Here is a 16,686-nt window from a genome sequence, read left to right on the forward strand (position 1 = left end):
TCTCATATGTGGTGCCACCCAAGGAATAAGATCTAGGATCGAAACCATCAAATCCAGAATCTGCAGATAGTCCCAGAATCTGGGTACCCTTATTGGCAACAGAATGCAGATTTGAGTCTGAAGTTTCAATCTCCTTTCTTCTGTAAGATACACTTTGCTTCTCTTGTATCAAACTGAGCCCCTAGGTACTCCAAGACCTGAGAGGGACATAGCTTCTCTTTGGGAAATTGATGACCCAGCCAAGATCCTGTAACACCTGGACCACCCTGGCGAACATTCACTGAAAGTCCTCCTTTGACCTCACTCGTATCAACCAGTCTTCCAGATATGGATGCACCATAATTCCTTCCTTTATAAGACCACTGCAACCACCACAACTTTCAAAAAAGGAAGTGCCTGAAACTGGTAGTGACCTCCCAGCACAACAAATTAGAGAAATCTTTGATGGTGTCTCTGAACTAGAATATGCCAAAAGGCGTCCAACAGATCTAGGGATGACAGAAACTCCCCTGATATTACTGCTACAATTACCATTACAGAGAGTTTCCAATTGCAAATGCGGCACCCTTAGAGATGCATTCATCTTCTTCAAATCTAAAATGGGATGAAAAATGCCCTCCTTCTTTGGCACCACAAAATAAATGGAATAACGACCCAGACCCCATTCTGACTTTGGCACCAGTACCACCTTTTCCAGATGAAGAAAACAGTCCAAAATAGTCCTGACAGCGTCCTTTTTCTCACTGGATGAGCAAAGGGAGACCATTCAAATGGTGACAACCATCCCTTGCAATAGAAAGAACCCATTTGGTCTGCAGTTATTTGGGACCATTCTCCACAAAACTGAGTTGATCAGCCCTCTCTTTGAACAATAAAAGAATGGACCCTCTGGACTTCATTGAGTCCTTATGCCCTCCTGAACTATAGGACTTCATGCTATATTGCCTTTGTGCAGAAGAGATCTTCCCTGGGTGATAGAATCTGGATTCCTAAAACTTTGGCATACTGGGGAATGCCTTCTGAGCTCCCTGGGGTTTGTCCTTTGGCAACATATGAGCTTTGGACTCCCCTAGATGCTTGACCAGCTTTTCCAGGTCTTCCCTGACGAGAAGCTTTCCCAGAATGTCAAATTACCCAGTTGGGATGTAGAGCAAACATCCGCAGCCACAGCAAATGCTTAGTTGCCACTGAAGTAACTGTACTCCTTGCAGAAGTCTGAATCAAATCATATAAGGTATCTGCAATACAAGTGACACCAGTCTCCAGCTGTCAGCTTCCCGCTCCATAACACTATCTTCAGTGCTAGCCACTGGAAGCTGCTGCACCCAGTGTAAGCACTTTTGAGCCATAACACTGCAACACACAGCCACATGGAGTGGTAAAGCCTTGACCACAAATGACCTTTTGAGATGAATCTCTATCTTCCTATCATGGGCATCCTTGAGAACTGCATTCCCTTCAACAGGAATCATAGTCCTTTTATGTTCTTATGTTCTTATGACAGTGGATTCTAAGGCATCCACCCTAGGCAAATTTAATTGCTCTAAGGCCTCCTCAGGCAGGGGATATAACTTCACTATGGACCTGCTGACCTTTATCCCTGCTTCTGGTATATCCCATTCCGCAGCGACTGAAGCTTTTGCCATCCTGTGAAAAGGAAAGAATTTTGCGGGCCCTCTAAGCCTCTCTAAAATTGGATCCTCTCTCTTCTGTCATGCTCAGTTCTCTTCTCTTTGATACTCAGCTGCTCTAGAGCCAGAGTAATCATAGTAATCAATCCCTATCTCTTAAAAAGGCGGACCATTTTCGGAACATCTCCCTCTGCTACAGGAATTTCCCATTCTTCCAATGCCTCTTAATCAGAGTGAGCACCCTCTGATACTCCCCCAGGAGCTTTCTCAATAAAATCATCCCGAGGCTACTTAATCCAGATCAAAATCCATTTCAGTTTCCAGCTGAAGCCACTTAGACAAAGAAGGAATTGAAGTAGATCTCAAAGGAGTCCTCTGATCTCCAGAAACGCTAGAACACAAACATTTCTTAAATAAAAATGCCTTATGCATCAAGACAAACATATTCTGGAGAAAAGGACTCTAAAGAAGCATGTTCCATCCAATCTGAAATGGCCAAGGTTTCGGTTTCTTTCCCTCACAGCACATTTTCACTCCCTCTCCACCAGGGCTCCCTGACTTCTCCATCTGAATTGGGAGGACACAAAATGGCCACCATTCCTGCCTCGCCTACATCTTCCGCGGTAGGCCCTGAATTGGAGCTTATCGACGGCTTTTTGGAAATGGCCTTTCTGCCCTCCTGAACTAAAGGGGACTCTCCTGTCCCGATTGGTCCTCTCCACCTCTCCTGATTGGTAATTGAAATCTCCCATTATTACCGCACTACCAATTTGGTTAGCTTCCCTAATTTCTCTTAGCATTTCACTGTCCTGATTGGTCCTCTCCACCTCCCGTGAATGACCAGCAGAGGCCTGGGGCCTGAAATGGCCGGTGCTAACCCCCACACACTGCACATTTCTTCCCCTGCTTAGTGGAAGTGGCCATGTCAGTGCTGCATGGTCTAGTTCAAGGAAAATGCGGCCACTTACCATCTCTTCACAACTTAACCCATAAGGACCGTCTGCCTGCACCTGTGCCATGGGAAGGCTGCCGGCTGAGCCTGCAAACCCTCCCTTGCTCTGGGACCCAAGTGCTGCCCCTTTTTTTTTTTTTTATTTAAATTAATAACTTTACCCAAATAAACAAAACAAGCAAAAAAGGAAATTACTTTCCTGATACTCTATCCACCAGAATCCAGGAGAAAGAAGCAGCTCAAGAATAGAAAGGAGAGGCAAGAGAATAAAGGATGGACCCAAAAAGCAACAAGGTAGGCGATCCAGTAAAGCCGTGAGGAAACAACAAAGAAGTGGATGCCACAGAGAAGTCTTTTTCAATTCTTTAATAACGAAGACGTGTAATATTGTGTAAAAATGCCCGACTCTGGCGGAGTTTCGCCACAATTAGTGGCTGCCTCAGGGGCTTATATATGAAAGAGCAGTAGTAAATTGAAAATCCAAATTAAAATCCGCAGTGCACATATATCCTTTGTTTACACGGTCTGTGCTGACGTGTAAACAAAGGATATATGTGCACTGCGGATTTTAATTTGGATTTTCAATTTACTACTGCTCTTTCATATATAAGCCCCTGAGGCAGCCACTAATTGTGGCGAAACTCGGCCAGAGTCGGGCATTTTTACACAATATTACACGTCTCCGTTATTAAAGAATTGAAAAAGACTTCTCTGTGGCATCCACTTCTTTGTTGTTTCCTCAAGAGAATAAAGGAGCCAGCCCCACTAGCTTTCAAACCCTCCTCAATGAGGGACAAGAGCACAAACATAGGCCAACGACCCCCTGCTTGTCCCTACTCGACCAGGAGGATAGCCCGGATGACCTCCCCACTCCTGGAAGCTATTTGACCACCAGAATAGCCAACTGCAGATTAGACACCCACCCCATCTTCCGGAGACAGAGACTGCTGGGAGCCTGCAGGTGGCAGGACTTATGATACAGTCAAGCTTTTGTTCTCTGCCTCTGTCTGCTGGTAGGGGAGAAAAACCCATCAATCTGGATTGATCTGGTGGATGATAAGGAAAAGGAAATTATCAGGTAAAAGTACATGTCTCTCTTTTTTTTTTTTTTCTTTCTTTAGGGTTTTTATTTTTTAAACAAGAAAACCAAAAGCTGTGGGCAGCTCTGAACCCTTGTTGGCAGGCTCCAGCAAGATCTATTTTAATCATTTTGTTTGGATTTTTTTTTTTGCCTGCCTTTCCAAATAACTCTCAAGGTGGCTTTATTAGTATTCGGGTACGATGTGTCTTCCCCGGACAACTTATAATTTAAGTGGATATCTGAGGCGATGGGAGATAAAGCGACTTGCCTACGGTCATAAGGAGTGTCAGAAGGGAAATGGGATTTCAACCCTGGTTCTCAGCCCATTGCTCTAACCACCAGGCCACTCCTTCCACATACCGGCCTACAACAGCTACTTAGAAACCCCCAACATGCTAAAGATTACTGGCTCCATCCTCCCCCCCCCCCCCCCCCCCCCCCCGACTCAGGTTGTTCAAGAGCCCACCTGCTACAGACAGATAGAAGTCCTTGAAGTCTGTGATCTCCCGGGAGCCATCGCAGGCTGCCAGGCAGTCGTAGAAGGATCGGAAGAAGTCTGGGAGTGCCAGCTCCATGTCCGAGATCGAGGTCCTCCAGTTCTCCCCGTTGTACGCCCTCACTGCTCGGATGAAGAGGTTCTACAAACCGCAAAGCCAGAGAAGGGAGAGGAGAGGAGACACAGAGAGAGTTAAAGTGGACATGACAAGCTAAAGAGAACAAACTTCCACCCCCCTGCCGCCTGCATTCCAAAGACAGTGGATGCAAGCTCCCTCGCTTCCAGCACGAACCAGAAACCTGAAATTTTTGTACAGTGCGGCACTAATGTTACTGAAAGAAAACTGAACTGTGCAGAGGGAATGCTGTTCACACAGCAAACAGCCTTCTAGTAATTACAAATGTTACTGCAGTCATTTAAAAAAAAAAAAAAAAGAAGAAAAGAAAGGTCTTGAATCTCTTTGACTGTTCACTGCTGTGCATGGTATGCTCTGCGGTGCACGTCTAGGCCAGCGACACTGCTCCTGCAGCTGGCACAATCATTTAACAAGGAGAAAAAAAAAAAAAAAGAAGATAGAGGCAGCAATCCTCTTTGGGAGAGGAGAAGGGTGAGACAGGATTAGCACTGAAAAGAAAAAAAAAAAAAAAAGACAGAGACAGGACTAGGAAGCTAGACAGAGGGCCAAGGAGGACTGCAGGGAAGGAGACAGGAAGGAAGGCTGGAAAGACGAATGAGGGGAGGAGGGTCAGTCTTTGAGGAAGAAAGAAATGAGAAAGATGCAAGGGAAAACCAGAAGAAAATGTTAAAAAAATGTAGAAGAGTAACAACAGGAAGAGGGCAGCCTGGGAGATGGCAAAGGGGAGGAAACAAAAAGAAAGGAAAGGAAGAAAGAAGAAGACAGAGGGAAACAGTTACAGGAAGAAAGGAGGGCAATAAAGCACAGGACGCAACAATTTTGGTGCATTTTTACAGTACATGTGCAATTTGCAGAAAGTTTCTCCACGCTCCTTCCAAACTGCTTTCCTGCAGACACACATCTTCCAAAAACGTCCCTCCCCCGCCCCTGCACCACTGGGGCCATCCCAGCAAAGTACACATTGGAAGTTAATTTTTAATTCCTCTTGCATATTTCCCAGAGAGGAGGTTGCACCTGCACCTTCAAGGTAAACCAGGCCTCGGCCCTTCTATCCTTTGTGGGATCAGCATCTAAACAATAAAGAATTCTGCCAGAAGCTAGATTTAGTCCGCTTTCAGTAAAATTATCACAAAAGATGTAAGCCACAACTTTCTCACACACAGTGCCGTTACCCAGAATTCCTGACCCGCTAAAGTGATCCTATCCTCAATATCCGTCTGTCAACCAAACTGTAAGCTCCATGGAGCAGGGACTATCTCCTCCATGTGTCTGCTCAGTGCTGCGCACACCTTTTAGCGCTATAAAAATGTTCAGTAGTAGCAGCATATGCTCTGTCTGCCTCCCTTTGATTAACATAATTTTGCCTATCCGCCTCCACATCTGTCGGTTTGTATTTTCAAAATACTAAGCTTTTCTGATCTTGCTTTTTCTGCTGCTTCTTTGTTGAACCATTGTGGTCTTTTGGATCCTCTTCCTCTTGTTAGCATGCCTGAATCGATTTGTTGAGATTTCAAATATTTCTTTTCATTGCCGCCCACAGTTCTTCTATACTCCACAAATCCCTCCCCCATCAAGGTTTCTGATGTCTAGGGCCCTTGTTATAATATTGTTTGGTTCTGGTTCATTGGTCGCATTGAGCCACATATTACAGTGATCACTGGATCCAAGGCTGTCTCCTACCATAATCTCAGTGACACCGTCTCTGTTTGTCAGTATCATATCTGGAGTCACCCCTCCAAGACGCTGCCTCGTCCCATGCCATGTGTTTAGTATCGCTCTATTTCTAGCTGATCCCACAACTGGAACCCTCCACTCTACATTTGGTAGATCAAAGTCCCCTGTTAACACCACTGTTGCTTTGCGTTTTGCCCTTTGGATGGCTTCTATTATGCCCATAACTACCTTTTTCTTAGGACTTTTCAACACGTGCCTGAGTCTTTCTGTTTGAAGGCACAATAACTTTTACTAAATTGGATCAATCAGCTGAAAACTTGATGTGCAGGTCAGCCATCATCTCAGAATTTACCCTTTTGAAAATGAACTGTACCTAAAGAGTCTCAGGTCATTTTGAAAAGGGTAGTAATTCATGTATTATACAAGGTTTTGACTACTTTGTCCCTTTGTGATGGAAGCTTTATGTCAATTTCTGGATGATTTGCCAGGCCACTACACCCTGAAAGTTTGCTATATTGAAATGGGAACAGCTCAGTTGGTGGTCGCATGAGCAAGGACCACGACAGATAAAATCGCATTCATCTAACAAATGTCAGCTAGGGATGGGAATGACAAATGGAATTACTGAGACTTAATGGGGGCAGTTTCAGGTCTGGGAAGGAGTGCAGGAGTAGCCTAGTGTTTAGAGTAGCAGGCTGTGAACCAGGGAAGCCGGGTTCAAATCATATTCCTATTCATACCACAGATCAGTCCAGACAAGTGGGTTTTGCAACCCTACCAGCAGATGGGAGGCAGAGAACTAAAAAACCTTTTCAGGCACTGCTATTTAACAGAGTTGCCACCTGCAGGCCCTCAGTTCTTCTTTGCCTCCAGCAGTGGTAGAGGTGCAAACCTGCAGTCTGACAAAAAAAAAAAAGAGAGAGGATAAAGAAAGAGGAGGAGAAGAAGAGGTTAAGGAAAGAAGATTAGAGGAGACGCTCCCTGAGGTGTTAGGTTCCTTTGTGGGCCATCCCTCAGGTCGAGCCAGGCAAGTGGGAGGTTGGCAATCCCTGTTCAGCTTTACCCTGCAGCATCCAGGGGTTGGAAAGCCAGAGGTCCTAGTTCCCTCTTTCCCCTGAGGTCTTCTTCCCCGAGTCTTCAGTCAGCAGGAAAGTAAATCTTTTCTTCCATTTGTTTTTGCGTTGCTGAACTTTTAAGGAAAAAAAAAACCCAAACAAACTGGATTTGATGGCGTTGCGCAGCAATAACAAAGTGACGTGATTCTTCAGTTGAACAAGAGAATCAGGAGCCGAAGGGATCGACGCTCTGGTTCTTCCATGGCCAACAGAGATTCTGCTATACGCTTCCTCCACGGTCTTTTGTAGGTCGAGTGTTATGGCACATAGAGCGACATCCAGGCAGGGTGGTGATGGTGGCGCTGGAGTGGTCACAGCGTCCGCCGTTTGTGGATTCCAATTCATCTTGCTGTGGATGAGCCCCATCAGATTGGCTCATCTTCAAGGTCTGCTCAGACAAGGACCTAACTTCTTGCGGTTATTGCTATGTTGCTTCAGGTAAGGAGATCTGCCACATCGGCTGGCTTATGTCAGGGGTGTGACAGAGGAAGGCCTGGGTGCGTTACAGGTGGATACGCCGCACATCCTGGCCGTTTTACAGCAGGGCTTGACTATGGGCCTCGCCTATAATTCGCTTCAAGTATGAGTGGCAGCCTTGGGATGCTTTTGTGGGAAGTTGCAAGGAAGGCCGTTGTTGCCTCATCTGGATATCATACGATTTCTCAAGGGAACCAAGCATCTGCGACCCCTGGTGTGAAGGATGTGTCCTTCTTGGAACTTAAATTTGGTGCTGCAAGGTCTTTGTGGTGCTCCATTTGAGCCTTTGTGGAGGGCGTCATTGAAGGACCTCACTTTGAAAGCATTTTTTCTGGTAGCGATGTGTTCAGCCAGAAGGATTTAAGAGCTTCAGGCTTTGTCCTGTAGACAACCGTTCCTGCGGATTTCAGGCTATGGTGTGTCACTGCAGTGCTACCCTCGTTTTTCCAAAGCTTGTTTAGTTATTCCACCTCAACCAGATGGTAGAGCTTCCAGCTTTTCCAAGTTTGGCTGGGGAGGGACAGCAGGCAAGGGAACTGCATTTCCTGGATGTCTGTTGGACTCTGTTGCGGTATTTTAAGGTCACTAATAAGTTTCCGGCGGTCAGATCATCTCTGTCTTGTTTGGAGGTGCAAAGAAAGGAAATAAGGCTTCTAAAGCCACTATTTCTTGCTGGTTGAAGAAGACTATTTTTCGTCCTATCTCCGTCAGGCGGTCCTATCTCCGTCAGACGGTCCCAGAGGGGTTGCAGGCATATTTGACTAGCTGCCACAGGAGATCTGAGGAGCGGCCACCATGGTCATCCCTTCACACTTTCATCAGGCATTATTGGTTAGATGTGCGGGTGCCAGAGGAGGTGAGTTTCGGTGAGAATGTTCTGCGAGCGGGTCTTTCGGGTTCCCACCCAGTATAGTGGAGCTTGGGTACATCCTGCTTGTCTGGACTGATATGGGGTATGAACAGGAATGGGAAATTGGTTCTTACCTGCTAATTTTCTTTCCTGAAATGCCACAGATCAGTCCAGAGACCCACCCCCTGGATTCTGAAAGACTGTACTGTTGGAGTTATTTCCTTAGAACAGAGCTTAGGCTTTGTATATAGTTGGAACCTTTGGACCGAAAGGGGCTTTTGTGTCCTTGGATGTGAAGTCTCCAGCTCAGGAGCCTCCAACCCAGGATTCTATGTTCGCCCTAGGATGGGAAGTTGTTAGTTGAGTTGATTTGTGGCTCTACACTGGCTTGGGTACAGGTCAATACTGAGGGACTGCAGGTGGCACTCTCAGTTAAGGAGCAGTGCCTGAAAAACCTTTTTAGGACTCTGCTTCCATCTACCTCCATTTTTCCCATAGACACAGAATGGGAAAAAAGCCTTAGCCCTCTGGGGACAGGGAAATACGAAAGGTGAAATAAGATAAAAAATGTTCTCACTATTATTATTACTTGCCAAAGAATGACCCAGTCAAATAATGCTAGTTCATTCGCTTCCATAATATCAGCTGGTTTATAACATTCACAAACCCCTGATGTCTTACTTAGAAACATAGAAATGACGGCAGAAGAAGATCAAACGGCCCATCCAGTCTGCCCAGCAAGCTTTCGCACTTATTTTTTTCATACTTAGCTGTTACTCTTGACCCTTATAAGTAACTTTTTGGTTCTATTTCCCTTCCACCCCCACCATCAATATAGATAGTAGTGCTGGTGCTGCATCTAAGTGAAGTATCTTGCTAATTCTTCTTGAAATCGCGGCGATCCGGCTGACTCTCCACTCTCCGCCCACCGCCGCAGGAAGCCACAAGACAGGCCCTCCTCCCCCGAACAAAAGAACGACGCAGCCCCAGTCGCGCGAGGGACGTCAGAAGAACGCGACCGCGCCAAATTAAAAAACCCAGCACGACCGCAGACGCCCTCTTTGCCGCAGACCGCACGACTGAAAGCAGGTCCCTGGAACGGATAGGCGCTGGGAGAGAGGCCCGCGCAGCCGGCGCTTGAGCCCATCGGGGTAAGGCCATTAACTCTCGCCCTACCTCCGTGGGCCCCCGCTCCGGCCACGGGGAAGTTCCAATCTTACCTCCTCCTGCTTCTTCTTCTTGAAATCGCGGCGATCCGGCTGACTCTCCACTCTCCGCCCACCGCCGCAGGAAGCCACAAGACAGGCCCTCCTCCCCCGAACAAAAGAACGACGCAGCCCCAGTCGCGCGAGGGACGTCAGAAGAACGCAACCGCGCCAAATTTAAAAACCCAGCACGACCGCAGACGCCCTCTTTGCCGCAGACCGCACGACTGAAAGCAGGTCCCTGGAACGGATAGGCGCTGGGAGAGAGGCCCGCGCAGCCGGCGCTTGAGCCCATCGGGGTAAGGCCATTAACTCTCGCCCTACCTCCGTGGGCCCCCGCTCCGGCCACGGGGAAGTTCCAATCTTACCTCCTCCTGCTTCTTCTTCTTGAAATCGCGGCGATCCGGCTGACTCTCCACTCTCCGCCCACCGCCGCAGGAAGCCACAAGACAGGACCTCCTCCTACTATTCTCCTCAACCAATCACGGAGAAGCAAGCGAGGTTTTTAATCCCGGACATCCTAGGCGCCGCGCGCCGAGCGTCGCGCGCCGAAGGAGCATGCCAAAGGGGCCTGCCCCTTTGTGCGCCCCTTCGTGCAGCCCCTGAGAGCCCCGGAGCCCTCGACCACTAAAACGGAAACCGGCTGAACTCCTGCTAAAATCCACCAAGACCTCCAAGCGTACCAGAACCAGGGCCAACTACACACTCCAGACCAGCCATCTAACGCTTGACCGCTCTCACTCTTAAACTTCAATCCAGAAAGACACACACAGAGGCAAACAACTACACCTGTGACACTCACGGACAACTCTCCAGGACCCCAGCAGCCATTCATCAACGCTAGACAAAGACAATCAAACAACACCAACGACTCCACACACCAACAACCCCCAGGACTCCAGCATCCACCCAGCACCCACTCCAGGACTCTAAAATGCATCCAACATTCTCAATCCCCATCATACATCACTATTTCTCACAGAAAACAAATCAAACCAGACAAGCAAACCATCGCAACCTAAAAACTCTCACACCTATCCTAATAACTCCGATAACCCAACTACTAGGCCTCTCACTATTCACACTATCGCTCTTCAATGCGCAATCTATAACCAAAAAATCACTAATCCTCAACGACTACCTCACTGACGCCAAACCAGACATTTGCGCAATAACTGAAACATGGCTGAAACCCTCAGATACTGCAATTTTAAACCAACTACCTACGCTAACCTACGACATCTTCTCCCTACCTAGACTGAAAAAGAGGGGAGGAGGAATCCTACTTGCAACTAAAAAAGACCTTAAATTCTCACAACATCCGATACACTCCGATACTAAACTTGAAATTGGCTTCTTCACATCTCACCAACTCCAAATCCTTCTCATATATATCCCCCCCCGGGTCTCTTAGAATCTGACGTCTCACCCATCATCGAAATAACCACAACCCTCCTCAACCTCGACACCCCAGCAATAATATTAGGAGATTTCAATCTACACATGGATAACCCTGCTCTCTCACCTAGCTGCCAAACTCTTCTACTAGCATTCTCAGCAATGGGCTTTTCCCAAATAGTCAAAAACCCGACACATAAAGCAGGACATACGCTGGACTTGATCTTTATCAACAAAGGCATAAAATCGTCTTCCCCACCAAAAAATACGAAGGTACCCTGGTCAGATCACTCCCTGATTTCTACCTCATTCGCATTGGAAAAACCTACTACTCCTCATTCACCTACTCCCTCCTTCAATTACAGGAAACCTTGTCACCCTGACGACCTCACCAATCAGCTGACCAAACACCTTCCCGCTATTGTTCTCACCGATCCCAATACTGCCTTACGATCTTGGAATTCCATCACAGAATCCATAGCCAACAAGCTCTGCCCTCTAACTACAAAAAAATCCCACCCAGACGCCTCCAAAAAACAACCATGGTTCAACGACGATCTTAGAAGGCTAAAACAAAAATTAAGACAAAAGGAATCTAACTGGCGGAAAAGTCCTACTGCTAGCACACTCTCAGCCTACAAACGCACGCTACAACAATACAAGGCCTGCACCTCCAAATCTAAAAGAGACTTTTTTGCCTCCAAAATCCACAACTTAGTCTTTGACGCGAAAGCTCTATTCTCCTATGTTTCCTCCCTAACCCAAGTACCCTCACCAGAATGCCCTAGTAACCAAGCTCAAGCTAAAGCAGATGAACTTGCTCTCTTCTTTCAAAACAAAATCACAAATCTTCTTACTCAACTTCCCTCCAATATCATCCCACTAACTCCAGCCCTAATGCCTCACATCAAAAACATTCATCTTGAAATGTTTGAACCCACTTCGTCTTCCGAAATCCAAACCATCCTTAGAAGAACGAAACCATCTTCACACCCAGCAGACCATATTCCCTCAAAACTTCTCCTCTCAATACCAGACACCATCTCTAAAACATTAGCGGACATCATCAACTGCTCGCTTTCCCAAGGTTCCTTCCCAGAAGACCTCAAACAAGCCTCACTCAAACCTCTTTTAAAAAAACCCAACCTGGACCTAAAAGACCCCAACAACTACCGTCCAATAGCTAATCTCCCCTTCATAGCCAAGATTATGGAAAGGCTTGTGAACTCCCAACTATCAGATTTCATCGAAGACAACAAAATTCTATCCGCCTCACAACATGGATTCCGCAAAAATCGGGGCACAGAATCCCTACTTACCTCCCTAACAGATCTACTTATCTTAGGCATAGACAAAGGTCAATCCTTTCTATTGATCCTTCTGGACCTCTCAGCAGCTTTCGATACCGTAAACCACGCTATCCTCATCAAACAGCTAGCTGCGATAGGAATCTCTGGTTTAGCGCTCTCCTGGTTCAAATCATTTCTAACCAACAGAGGCTACAAGGTAAAAATCCAGAATAAAGAATCATCACGCCACGACTCGACCATCGGAGTCCCACAAGGTTCCTCCTTATCCCCTACACTCTTTAATATTTACCTCCTACCACTATGTCAACTCCTCATCAACCTCAATTTAATACACTTTCTCTATGCAGATGACATCCAGATCCTGATCCCCATCAAAGAATCATACTCAAAAACCCTTGAATACTGGGAATCCTGTCACCTAGAAATCAAAAGCCTCCTCAACAGCCTAAATCTGGTACTAAACTCCGCCAAAACTGAGGTATTACTCATAACTCCTGATAACAATCTCACAACCTCTCTGCCAACCAACCTACAAACCACTCATGTGAGAGATCTAGGTGTGCTAATCGACAATAAACTGAACTTCAAAGCCCACATCAATAAAACCACCAAAGACTGTTTCTATAAACTGCAAGTTTTAAAAAGGATAAGACCACTCTTCCACGCCAAAGACTTCAGAACCATCCTCCAAGCCCTCATTTTCTCGAAATTGGACTACTGCTGCTCCACTTTACTTGGCCTCCCCTCCTCATACACAAAACCGCTCCAAATGGTCCAAAACGCAGCAGCCCGTCTACTGACAAACACTAAGAAAAGAGACCATATCTCCCCAGTGCTACAAGACCTCCACTGGTTACCAATTCATTTCAGAGTCATTTATAAATCCATCACCTTGATTTACAAAATCATTCACCAACATACCACAATCGATCTACAAATTCCTCCCCGCGTACACAAATCCACAAGACCGACCAGGGAAGCCTACAGAGGATGCCTCATTGTTCCACCCACGAAAACCACTAATCACAGCACCTTAAGAGACCGAGCCCTTTCCACTGCAGGCCCACCGTTATGGAACTCCATCCCTCCAGAACTCAGAAACGAACCATGTCTCCTAACCTTTAGGAAAAGACTCAAGACATGGCTTTTCAGGCAAGCCTTCCCGAACTCTACCTAATATGCACCACAAATAAATTCTCTACTCAGAGACTGTATATATGAGACGCCATATTTATATTGTACTTTTGTATATAATTAACCTCCTCTATCTCTTTCTATTTCTTACATTCCCAGTTCATTAGCCCTTGTTAATTGTAACTGCTTCTCTTCATCACGTTATTTATGTTTGGTTGTATTATTCGCACCCCTGTTATCTGTAAACCGACATGATGTGAACGAGTTCATGAATGCCGGTATAAAAAAAACCTTAAATAAATAAATAAATAAATAAATAATTGTTTAGGGGTAGTAACCGCCATAATAAGCAAGCTACTCCCATGCTTGTTTACCCAGCCTGTGCAATTCAGTCCTTATTGGTTGTTGTCTTTTCTTCATTCCCCCTGCCATTGAAGCAGTGAGCTGCGTTGGATATGTATTCCAAGTGAAGTATCAGGCTTAATTGATTCTGGGTAGTAACCGCCGTAACAAGCAAGCTACTTCCCTGCTTTTTTGTGGATGTAAATCCTTTTTTCCACAGTTCCTCTTGTCGTTGAAGCATAGAGCAATGTTGGTGTCGCATTAACCGTGTGTATGTTTATTGAATAAGGATATTAATCTCCAGGTAGTAGCCGTCATTCCTGCAAGCCAACCCCCATGCCTCTTCTCTTCATTCACATCCTCTAGACTTTATGGATCCACAGTGTTTATCCCATGCCCCTTTGAAATCCTTCACAGTTTTGGTCTTCACCACTTCCTCCGGAAGGGCATTCCAGGCATCCACCACCCTCTCCGTGAAGAAATACTTCCTGACATTGGTTCTGAATCTTCCTCCCTGGAGCTTCAAATCGTGACCCCTGATTCTGCTGATTTTTTTCCCGACGGAAAAGGTTTGTCATTGTCTTTGGATCATTAAAACCTTTCAAGTAGAGATCACGTGATGTGGTGAGCTGGGAGGACGCTTCCCTCACCAGCTCCAGGGCCCACTCCAACTATCGCGACCCATCCGGGCCTAAAAACCGCACGTTTGGGGCTACACACATAGCAGTGAAGAGTGCTCATGTCCATTATTACTTACATGAATCGCTCAACGCCGCCGCCGATGACGACCAAGGGAGGACGGAGGGAAAAGGAAAAACTGAGGTCGGCAGCTCCTAAGATGGCCGCTGCCCGCGAAGGGGAGGCCTCCCCTTCCTCCTCTATGGGGCTCACGATCACCGATATTAAAGCGGCGATCCGGGAGGCTCTTGATGAGAAACTTGATCATATCACCGAGCAGTTGGGGGAAGTTAAGGAGTCTCTCAGCGAGCTGATCCCACGCCTTGAACAAGCCGAAAATAGGATCTCTAGTGTGGAGGATGACGCTCTCCAGACGGAACGCAAAATGGTTGACACTGAAAAGCAACTGAAAGCCCTGCACCAGAAAATCGATGAGCTCGAAAACAGAGCACGGCGTGATAATTTACGTTTCCTGGGTTTCCCAGAGAGTATAGACGAAAAATCTCTATGCGGGGTCTTAGAAGAATGGCTCCCGTCGACGCTGATGCTTCCGCACCTGCAAGGTAAATTGGTTGTAGAACGGGCGCATAGGTTGGGCGTGAAAAGGGACAATCCCACCCGTCCCCGCCTGGTAATTGCTAAAATACTAAATTCCGCCCATAAAGCGGAACTATGGAGAGCATCGAGAGCCAACCGGGAACTTACCTATCAAGGGACTGCGATTCGAGTCTTCCAGGACTTTTCGGCCGGGGTTTCAGAGGCCAGACGGGCCTTCTCCCCAGTGTGCACCACGCTGCACAGCCGCGGAATAAAGTTCTCTTTATTATTCCCGGCGCGGTTACGCGTGTGGCACGAGGAGCGAGCGCATTTTTTCGACACAGTAGCCCCGGCAAAAGTCTTCGTGGACAAAATGAACACAGGACCAGGACGCTAATGTTTCTCAGCGATGGCGGATCCAGGCAACCTACCTTGAGACAACGATCATTGTAGACTCCCTGGAGCGCAGGTAATGCCGCTTATGGCGGCGGTTTGAGACGCCCCTGGGCCTATCCATTACAGGAGGGAGCGCAAGTAAATCTGAAGTTTTTTTTTTTTTTTTTTTGTTGAAAACGTTGACATTTTTCCTATTTCGCTAGTTTTGGCACTGAAGGGAATTATTGATGGAGGCGGCGATGGACGGGGGGGGGGGGGGGGGGAGCTCTCGAGGGGGGACGACTTGCCGGAAAACCCCTACGGAGTACGTTCCCGTGCGGAGACCGAGCGAAGGAGATGCAACTGCCGCCGGGGGGGAACAAAACAAGCTCCAGCCCATTCTCACCCGCTTTTCCACTCTGGGGTGAGAGTCGCTGTTGGCCATTTTTGGGGTGCCCTCCTGGAGGAGGGTTCTCGCGGCCCCTTCCCCCCCCCCTCCCCTCTGGGTCTAATCGAGAAAGGCTGCGGCCCTCGGCGGCGGACATGTGCCGGGGGAGGAGGCCCGGACAGCGGGCATTTTGTTCTATGTTATTGGGGGTTTGTTCCCTTTTGTCTTTTCTTTTCTTTTTTGGTTACGCCTGGGAGACCCGGCCTTCCACGATGGAGCCAAGTGTACCGGATTGGACTAGCGCTGGGACCACAGGCCGTTTGAAATAGGCCTCAGGCATTCGTTGACTCTATGGGCCGAAGGCCAGGGATCTTAAAGCGGATGGAGTGGGGACCCTGGACACATTTCTGTGATCTCTATGCCTCTGGGTCGTTCTGGAGGAATTCAAGTTTATGGGTGTGGGGGGTTTTGGGTAGGGAAGGGATCGGGAGGGGTGAGGGGAGGGGACGGGATTGGTTGGCCTGTGGATAAGGCAGACATATGTGTTCATGAGGTACAAGTGACCACCTTCTATTTAGGTAGCACGCTCCTGTATGCACTCTGGAACCCACTGGGAAGAGTTCAAGGGAGGCGCGAGGGAGGGAGGCTGAGCTGGGGGCCCCCTTCTCTAGTTGATACGAATAAGAATCATAGCGGTACCTCCCTACTACTAAGGAGGTATGTCTAAATTGATATCTTGGAACGTAAACGGGCTGGGAACGCCCGTGAAGCGACAAAAAGTATTGGCCCATCTTAAGCGTCTCAGGGCAGAAATTGCAGGGATCCAGGAGACGCATCTCACAGTGCAGGAGAGTCAAAAACTGGAAAGAGACTGGGTGGGCGTCTGTGTATACGCGGCGGCCTCGCG

General features: G+C 47.4%; 1 protein-coding gene across 1 annotated transcript in view; it reads right to left on the reverse strand.

Moving 5' to 3' along the window:
- CRTAP (cartilage associated protein) overlaps positions 1–16,686 on the reverse strand; it is a 56,206-nt gene that overhangs the window by 28,340 nt on the left and 11,180 nt on the right. The window contains exon 3 of the mRNA XM_029589649.1: positions 4,131–4,302. Coding sequence (XP_029445509.1) covers positions 4,131–4,302 — 172 coding nt within the window. The remainder of the gene's footprint in view (positions 1–4,130; positions 4,303–16,686) is intronic.

Source organism: Rhinatrema bivittatum, chromosome 2, assembly GCF_901001135.1.
Source record: "Rhinatrema bivittatum chromosome 2, aRhiBiv1.1, whole genome shotgun sequence".
NCBI lineage: Eukaryota > Metazoa > Chordata > Amphibia > Gymnophiona > Rhinatrematidae > Rhinatrema > Rhinatrema bivittatum.